This window comes from Hyalella azteca, unplaced genomic scaffold, assembly GCF_000764305.2.
Source record: "Hyalella azteca isolate HAZT.00-mixed unplaced genomic scaffold, Hazt_2.0.2 contig17481, whole genome shotgun sequence".
Taxonomy (NCBI): domain Eukaryota; kingdom Metazoa; phylum Arthropoda; class Malacostraca; order Amphipoda; family Hyalellidae; genus Hyalella; species Hyalella azteca.
The window spans coordinates 4,712-15,079 of NW_025947263.1; the positions used below are offsets into that span (position 1 = coordinate 4,712).

The following is a 10,368-nucleotide window of genomic DNA, read 5'->3' on the forward strand; positions in this document are numbered from 1 at the left end:
TTCTGGCACCTTACCAGCATCACCCAGAAACTGCTGATACCCCCGGTGTGAAGCCATAAGACGTAGACAGAAAGTAAGAGAAATGATGAAAAATCGCTTCTAATTCTTATCAGCAATAGTTTCTTCGTCGCTCATTTGCATTCGTTCTTCATTTGCATTCGTTCGCATCGCTCAATCAATCACTGACGGCTTTTCAAGCGAAACCCACAACGATACATATCCAATTTAAGCTACGTATACATATAGTGTTGACAGTACGGCCCATTTACCTTGAATTCTGTAGCCTTGTAGCAAATAAAGAAAGACAGCTACGCATAGAACTGGCACCGTCTGAATGCGCTTCCGTCGGTGCAATGAGATTCAGGAAGTAGATTCCAATAGTTTAATATGAACTGTATTAATTGAGTTAAACATTAATTACAAGAGAAGCACTCATTAATTTGATAAATTCTGAAATCAGTCTCTAAACGAATAATCCAAGTATGTTTAATCCTTCAATTTTGACTATGACGAGATTGGCGGTATATTTATAGCATTTTCTCGATCAACTGTCGTAATTTTGAGCCATATCAAATTTTACATCGACTCTTCGGAGGTTCGGGTACTCAATTAAAATCTGAAACAATGATGAATTATCAATTATAAATTGTATTATTGAGTAACCTCATATTACATCAGAGTTATCAGATTTTCGTGTATTGGAAAAATTACAAGATTTTGGATTTTCTGATGAAGATTGCGCTGAAAACCTTATGGTTTTCACAGTGATTGCTGAAGAAAACAATTTCTATAATTTAATTATAGAAATTGTTTCTATAATTTAATTATAGATAATTTCTTCCCGTCCTTTATTGTTGTCGACCACGACTTGTCTGAAACTACATGCTACATGAGTGCAATGTAACTAAAGAATAGACATTGTGAACTTAAATCGAGTCGGAAATATTGAAAGAAAATAAATGAAAATAGTTTATATAGACGTCACATGTTGACGGAAACGTGCAAACAAAAACTCAAGAACCCCAAGCGATTATAATTTAGGGTATATAATTTATATAATATATATGTATTGCAAACAGCCGTTTAATATAATTATTTAGTATAGGCAAAAGTTCAATACTATAATTCAAGCATTCAGTATAATCATCAGCAAAAAGAATTTAACACGAGATTTGCATTCGTAAAAACTAAATATACAAAAATAAAAAGAACGCAATATCATAATGCTCGTTTGGAACATTAATAAAGATCACCACACACACTGAATTTGATTACAAATGAATTAGATTACAAGTCATTATTTGTTAGGATTTATTAAGCTAAATTTTGGTCATTAACAAATCTTTCTCTGAACAACTGCAAGTCAGTGTCCAGAAGAAGCCATTTAATGCAGGTAACAATTTTTTACGGTCACGATAAAAGTGTGTTATTTTAAGCCTTAAAACGATCATATATTCCACATGAATAAATTCTAAAGTATTTTGTCTCAGTTACAACACGTCAATACACTCGCCAAGTTTCCGCTGAAGATCTTTAGAAAAGCATTTGTTATCTTGACGCACGAACTTTACCGCGAACCAAGCCAGTTCGAAGAAATCGCAGGAAAATATTGTAATTAATAAATTAATTAGTAAAAAGCCAAGCCCAGATTTCAGAAGATCGTTAACACCAACAGATGGAAGACGTTCCATTACCAATAACTTGTTCTTCAACTTCACACGTCATGGAAGACACCAACAGATGGAAGACGTTCTGTTACCAATAACTTGTTCTATACCATCTCACTTCATGGAAGACATCAACAGATGGAAGACTTTCCATTACCAATAACTTGTTCTATACCTTCTCACACATTACCAATAACATGTTCATTAACTTTACACTTCGTGGAAAAGACATCAACAGATGGAAGACTTTCCATTACCAATAACATGTTCATTAACTTTTCACTTCATGGAAGACATCAAAAGATGGAAGACTTTCCATTACCAATAACATGTTCTTTAACTTCTCACTTCATGGAAGACATGGAAAACGTAAGACTTTCCATTACCAATAACTTGTTCTTCAACTTCTCACTTGATGGAAGACCACAAAAGATGGAAGACTTTCCATTACCAATAACTTGTTCTTTAACTTCTCTCTTCATGGAAGACATGGAAAACGTAAGACTTTCCATTACCAATAACTTGTTCTTTAACTTCTCACTTCATAGAAGACATCAAAAGATAGATCAACATATTTCAAGATCAACGACTCGCTATTGACGTAATATTCATTGGAAGACATCAGTAAAATGAAGACATTTCGCGACCAAATATTTGCTCTTGAACGCAGGATTACACGACAGACACCTGCATTAGGAAGACAGTTCAGTAATGCTCAATTCTCTGCGAATTTATACTTCGTGGAAGACTCAAACTCTAGGAAGACAGTTATTATAAATCATTTGCTCTTTGTAATAAGTTTCGGGAAACACCAACAGATGTAAAATGATAGCTTTTCCATTCTTTATAAAATGCTATACATGGAACGTATTTTCTCCAATTATTCTAAACTGTAATACAAATAGCTATATACTAAGTAAATGAACATATTCGATAGTAACCAACAACTCAACTTCACAAGCAACGAGTTACAGGACAGTTCAACTTTACACCAAAAATTGCCTGAATATATCAAGTTATCCAATAATTTTAACTTCGATACCAAACGGGTCACATTTATTACAGTATAATTCTTATCAAATTGTTGGATCAATTCAAGCGGGAACTATTCAAATCGGAACATCGGCTAACACCACGTATTCTACGGGAATTCAAGTATTGCTTTCAAAATTAGTTACAAATTACACACTAGTATAAAAGATCGAACGAACACGAGGCAACATCATCAACCAGGAAGTGATATGCACACAAGAAGTTCTCACTTCTCAGTGATGTCTCATACAGATAAATAGGAGACATTACCTATTTATTTAACATTTCGGAAGTGTTGAAACAATTCGCTACTAAATTTCTGTCTTTGGTCTTGTACGCGGCTATTATGTATACCAAAACACAAATTTCATTCGAGTGGAATCAAACAAGGCGGACAGGTAAGTAATTAAATACGAATTTGTGCATGGTAATTGAAATAAAATTCCCAATTTCACTTTGATCCAAAAATCTTAAGTAGGATACTCTCTGGACCATGAATGAAACTAACAAATAATGAATTCTTTTAAAATTCAATTGTGTCAAGTTGATACAAAACACATCAGTCCTCTCACTGAACAAATTATACCCACATCCAAGTTTGTGTAAATACGACAGGTACGTGTACAATACGTTTACAATAATACGTACGTCAATAAATTTTGTAAGATCGTTACGGTGTAATGAAGATAATATGTAAGCTCATTCCCTTGCTACTAATATACATAACCAGCAACAAACCTGTGTTATTATCAATTTATTAAAACGCTTTCTTAATAACGTGTTTAGCTGTAGTAAGCACAAAGGTAACATCACAACCAATCGCATTCTTGAATATATTGTAAATACAGCATTCGATGTTCAATATTATGTCCAGTACTAAAGAGTAGTTATAGACTCTGAGTATAAATAAAAGTTATTAAAACTAATATGATATACAAATTATAGATATGCTTAAAAATAAATTGGCCGATTCTTGCAGCCACTACTGTCAAAACGTAAATACAATATAGTTCTGAATAAATAGATCGACAATAAAAACGAAGATAGTTTGATACTCTCGGGAAATTCTTCATCTGGTGTGCTTATTTTCACATCTGCTAAAATGAGTGCACAAATACGAGCTTCTTCCTGAATTATAAAAACAGTAGCATATTACCTTGCTAAAAACTACGAACCTTGCAAGCAAGGTAAAGAGGGTTACTTAATTGTTCATGAATTTCCAGGAACCCTCAAAGTTAAGCTATGTATATTGTGCAGCAGTTATTACACCAATAGCCAGATAGGGGTTGGCCAATCATTCGTGGATTAACAATCAACTACCACAATATAATTCTAAGCAGGCAATTATGAATGCAATATCTCATAAAAATTAAAAGACCAAGGCTCGCCACCTCGTATATTCATGCTCATTATTCTCTGCTTCCTCAGAAATTTTCACAATATTTACCGATTTCGATGTAATGCATTTCTGGGCAAGATAAACCTATATGAACCTGGCGTTCCTCCCAATTATTTCACAAATTTAATTGCATTAATCAAGTTAATGTATTGTGCATAAGTAAGCTCCTCATAATCATTCGCCACATCTATCCCCTTTATCTGGATGCTAAGGGTGATTAATCATAATTATATTATCAAATATCTTGATCCGGGAATCACGCACGACTAATCAGGTTGGCTTTAAAATTTTTTTTTCAGTCTCACGATGGAAAGACAGGTGAGCTTTCCTACCCATAATTTCCTTCCAGCATCGTCATGAGAAGCAATAAAGTAGACTTTCGTTAACAAGACGAGAGAGTTTTTCATCTTAGCAGAGCAGACACGGCAAAGGCCAGCACAACGGCGGCCGCGGACGACACACTCGCCTGGGCGCCGCTGAAGCGTTCGCTAGGAGGGACTCCTTCATTCTTCACGTGGATCTTCCAGCCGAGGTTGCGGTGTGTGTAGCACTGGCGAGGAAAAATGTTTTAAAATAGGTAATAGAGTACAATATTTTAATAGTTTCTGCAGCATTTAGTTTAGTGTTATATCGTGCGATGTCTAATAGAGGTATATTAGATATACATGTAAAAGGACCCATTGCTTTTTGCATGTGCCAAAAATTTATTCATGCCACAAATAATTTCAACGTGTTACGTCGCCGTCATTAAATATTATGTTCACAATTGCATTTGAGCTGCTTTATCTCGTTTATAAAATATTTTTGTTATTAATTTAAGCTTGTTTAATTGTAATTTTGTTTAATTAATTTAATTAATTAATTTTACCGCTATCACTAACCTGATAGTAGACCAGGTCGGGAGTGTCTTTAGGCACCGTCCACTCGAGGTAGCCTGGCTTGCCGTCAGCGCAGTCTTTGTACAGCGTGTTGCGGTACTCGGCGAACGTGGCGCTCTCCTTCCACGAGTCGCGCGCGTTTGGTTTCCACTGGCAAAGACGTCCAACTGTAAAGCAAAAGAAAATAATGTTATTGAATCAGCAAATGTTATGGTGCAAACCAGGTCGTTGATGACAAACGGACTAGTGGTACGGTGCAAACCAGGTCGTTGATGACAAACGAACTAGAGGTACGGTGCAAACCAGGTCGTTGATGACTAACGAACTAGAGGTACGGTGCGAACCAGGTCGTTGTTGACAAACGAACTAGAGGTACGGTGCGAACCAGGTCGTTGTTGACAAACGAACTAGAGGTACGGTGCGAACCAGGTCGTTGTTGACAAACGAACTAGTGGTACGGTGCAAACCAGGTCGTTGATGACAAACGAACTAGTGAATAATAATTATGAACGACGATTGTTATTATCCAGTTATTTAATCAGCAAGCGATCGGTGGTTAAGTAATTCAGGCCGTATCGTCAGAAGCAGAAAGAGGGTCGGTCTCAGACGACGACATTGGNAGGCCTGCTTCGTGGGATCGTCGCCCCCCTCCACCACGAAGTAATAAGCACTGCGTGTACTGTACTTACGAGGCCTGCTTCGTGGGGTCGTCGCCCCCCTCCACCACGAAGTAATAAGCACTGCGTGTACTGTACTTACGAGGCCTGCTTCGTGGGATCGTCGCCCCCCTCCACCACGAAGTAATAAGTCTGGCCACGCACCACGTAGATCTCAGGAATGAGTAACTCGTTCACCCACCACGCGATGCCCCAAGATGGCGTACCTGAGGATAATTGTGAACAAATAATTATTTATTAAATTAGTAATTTAAATTACACTTATGATTTGAAATTATTTAGTTTGTAATTGCTCACAATGAAGTCATTCAATGTTTAATCTAGGCATGGGAAATACAATAATCTTGTACTAAAAGTATTGAAGATGATGTGCAAAGACGTGAATGTAATTGTTTAGGTAAAGTAAATTGTTAGGATAAATGATAATTAATGCCTGCGAATAGTCCATAGATGAATCACTGCCACAAACTTAAAAGATTTTAAGCTTGGATCAATTGAAAAATATACATCATTCTGCCCTGAATAATATTGATATTTTGAGTCACTAATAAACGTTTTCAGGCGGCTTGTTAAATGAATTATGATCTTATTCAATAAGATTCGTTAAGAAGGGCACAGATAAAATAACACAGTTCAAGTCGATAAGTGATAATATTGTAAAAAAATAAATAAATATAATTGTGGAATCTGTCACAATAACTCACCGTAGCGACGCCTTTTTCCTTGAGTGCAAGAAAAGAACATTTTTGTGAGCAAATTTTGAATGCCGTGTCGGCAAATGGAATAAATTTGAAATTCTATCGCTAAAATGTAACAGACAACATCGAAGGGAATTTAAAAAATAAAAACATTAAGGGTGAGAATAATCGGCTATTTTAGTGGAATTGTAACCTAGTAGTGATTGATTGATATTTTTTTGATGTTATATTCAATTTATTCTTTTGAAGCGCTAAACAGCTGAGACAGTCGATGACGAATGAACAGTTGATGTTTAGTGACTTTTGTTGAAGTTTAGAAATAGACTGTCATGGCTGGTCTGTGCAAACATCTGGTGCGACTGTAAAGTGCAGGTGCGACTGTAAAAATAGCTGGTTCTTTTGAAAACATCTGGTGCGACTGTAAACATCTGGTGCGACTGTAAACAGCTATAGGTAACTGGTTGTATTGTAAACAACTGATTCAACTGTAAACAACTGATTTGACTGTAAACGGATATAAACAGGGGTTTGAATGTGAACCGTTATAAGCAACGGGCTCGATTGTAAATAGCTGATGCCGCTGTAAACATCTAACAGCTGTTCAAATGTAAACAGCTGTTCGAATGCAAACAGCTGTTCGAGTGCAATCAGCTGTTCGAGTGCAAACAGCTGTTNTATATGTAAACTAATATGTATTTTATTTTTTATCACTAGAAATACCCTCCGCGTAATACTAAAAAGCTAGAAAGTGCGGTCAAGAAGCATGTTCTCTGGGCGTTTAAAAAAGTAATTTTTTATGTAATACTTTATATATGTAAACTAATAATATGCATTTTTAGCACTAGAAATAACCTTCATGTAATTCTAAAATGGCTAGAAAGAAATTCCTTTGGAATTCAGCACTGAGGCTAGTAATTAATCTGGAGAATAATAATGTACTCTTGTAAAATTGCATAATTTAACGATGTGATATTAAATATATGGAACTTTCCAAGTTACAGACAAACGAAATTATACGAAAATTTTCAACATTTCTAAATTATTTACGTTTAGTGACGAATTGTGTATGGTATTTTGCTTCCTTCATGACGTCCAGAGACCCAATGGCGGCCACAACCGTCTGGGGCCCGTTCAAGACAGGCAGGTCGTGACGGTCGCCCGTCTCGTACGGCCGCTTGTACGTAATCGACGTGAACCCGTCGCTACGTTCGCCCGTTATCACGCTAGCGTCGTTACGGAACCCAATTCGTTCGTCGGGACAAACTCCGTACGTGCCGTCGCACTGCAATATTGAGATCGAAAAAAAAATTAGACAAATTATTTGTAAGAATATATTAACTTGCATGATTTTCGTGTGATTTGAAAAATCTTTTTTCCCCCCGAGTGATTTAGAGATCGTGGGTACATCGTGTTTATCGTTGTAAATACAGTATGATATCATCGATTAATCGATTGATCATTATCATTCACGGAAACATTCTGCATATATCAAATAATAGAATTCTCAGCATTTCTTCATCAACGTGTTCAGTGCATTATGAACTCCATCAAAAAAAAATTCTCCATAACTATGTTCCTGAACCAATTCGTCTCTTTCTAAAAATGCACGTTTATGCGTGCTAATTGACTGAAGGAGAAAATGTTCACAAGCTTCATTTTTGTACCTAATATTAACTGAATTATATGTTCATAAGATTTATTTGTATGCCTGATTGACTGAACTGAAAAGTTACATTTTGTAATGCAATGATATTTTCATTAAATTACTTCATTTATTATAATTAAACCAAACAAATAATAAAATTTTTTAAATGTATTGAAATAATTCTTATTCTGTCGTTAACTTTGGGTTGGATAGAGCCAAAAAATACTCACAGGCGTCCGCGCAGTGATGGAGTAGTCGACGGCGTGATACGAGCCATCGGCCGAGTCGTAATATGCAACCACAACATCGCTGTTTTCCATCACGGGTCTGAGGAACAGCCAAACATAAGGAGCTCTTATACATTTTTACAATAAAAAATAAGATTTATTACAGTCAATTTTTTTACCAAAAGCCTACCAAATGAGTAAGCAATTAAGCTCGTAATATGAAGTTACGGACTTCAGTTGCAAGGATTTCATAGCGAACATAAAAGTGATCACGATAATTTGTTTAAAGCAGAACGCGTTGACTACAAATCTCGACAGACTGATCGTAACTTTGGCGCGACGCGACTTAAGTTCACAATGACTCAAAAATAATTTGAATACAAAGAAAACGCCGAACAAATTAACCATATTTTAATTGAAAATGTTTTCATTTAAGAAAAGATGAATTTACTATATACATTTTTGCTTTTAAATTCTTGGTGTACTAGCGATTTAAGCAGACTATCGATATATACTGTTTAAACTTTAAATGCTATGAATCATGAGTTAAAGTTTTTATTTATATTCAACTTTTGCTGACTTTAGGAATTTCAGACTTAGAAACTCGAGTATGAAATCATAGTTTTCAGAAGCTCCCTGACGTCTAGACTGGTTTTAATTATCGTTTGAAAAACTTAGAGCGTAAAATTCGATACTTTAGAGTGCTAAGACAATCTTAAAAGAAATCATAGTAATAAATATTATCATAAATTAACATGAATCACTAGATGAAAACTTCCTAAGATTATGAGTCCTAAGATTCCGCAAACTGCAACATCGAGCAACAATACGAAATCAAATTTAAAATTTTCAAAATTTTAATCAAGTTTACAGGGACATTGAAATAGCGCGCAAATTCAACCCACTGGTTTAAAAGTTCACAAATATCCCTAAATAGAAAAATTTCACTTAGTTTAATGTGACTATAAATTTTATTTATTATTTTATTTATTTCATTTTTAATTTTTTTTATAATAATTTTCATTTATTTTTACATTTTATTTATTTTAAATTATCAATTACAAAAATATGAAACCATTCGTCGTGGATCACTCACTCTCCCTGGCGCGGAGACAGGCCAAATGACATGTACTGATTCTCGTCTATCTCGGCGGTGAGACGGATCTCCAAAGAATCTCCTTTGCCTTCCCACTCCACTTTGAAGTTTGGTGCGAGCTGAACGCAGTTCGGGAACAAGCGCTGGAAAATATCATTGCATTACAAAATGTAACTTTTCAGTTGAGTCAATCAGGCATACAAATAAATCTTATGAACATATAATTCAGTAAATTAGGTACAAAAATGAAGCTTGTGAACATTTTCTCCGTCAGTAAATTAGCGCGCATAAACTAGCATTTTAGAAAGAAAAATATTGTTCGACTTAATAATAAAACATGGTTATCCATGTTTAGGAAACTCAAACGATTAGATAATCAGATTGAGATTATTGTTGAATTTGAATTCATTCAAAATGGAAATTAGTAATTTACTCAGGTGAAATTTTGGAGACTTCATATTTATTTAAAATCAATCAATAAAACGTTAATTTCAAAATTAAAAAGCAATTTAACGTGCACAAATATTGGCCGTTAGACCCTCACCCGCATATAGCTAGAAAATTAACCCAAGATTGGTTTGAAGGAAAACAGGGAGAGGGAAGTATGAATTTTTATAGGTTAAATTAATTGTACAGTAGGAAATGCGAAATGCGGTTTGCATGCGAGTGGGAGTGTTATCAATTATAAACCATGCTAATAGAGCAATCAAAATTTGCATGCAACAATATAATAAAAGTACAAAAAATTATATCATTAATTCACTTGAATAAAAGAACACAAGTCAATAAAATTATAAAAAATATATCTCTCGCATCGTTGAAGAGAATAAATTTAAAATTTTTTATGGAACGCGTCAGAGGGGAGGGGCAATATTGAAGGAAAAGGAATTCAATATAAATGAGTTACCATGGGAAAAGTATTATTTCTGGGGATAAAATTCAAGGCAATTACTGCTACTCACCGGAACAATTGCCGCAATCCGCGGCCAACTTTGCAGGTTAAAATTCGTGTCTAAATTCGAGAAAAAAATGTGAACAAAATAGAAAGA

General features: G+C 35.1%; 1 protein-coding gene across 1 annotated transcript; it reads right to left on the reverse strand.

The window, feature by feature from the left end:
• Nucleotides 1–1,857: 1,857 nt before the first annotated feature.
• Nucleotides 1,858–9,462, reverse strand: LOC108676333 (protein Skeletor, isoforms B/C; the record flags this gene model as incomplete). The annotated part of the gene is given in 7 exon segments (XM_018164397.1): nucleotides 1,858–4,648; nucleotides 4,980–5,143; nucleotides 5,299–5,342; nucleotides 5,736–5,859; nucleotides 7,399–7,633; nucleotides 8,227–8,323; nucleotides 9,320–9,462. Coding segments are annotated over 7 exon segments (954 nt in total), but the record flags the coding sequence as incomplete, so codon positions are not given.
• Nucleotides 9,463–10,368: the final 906 nt, after the last annotated feature.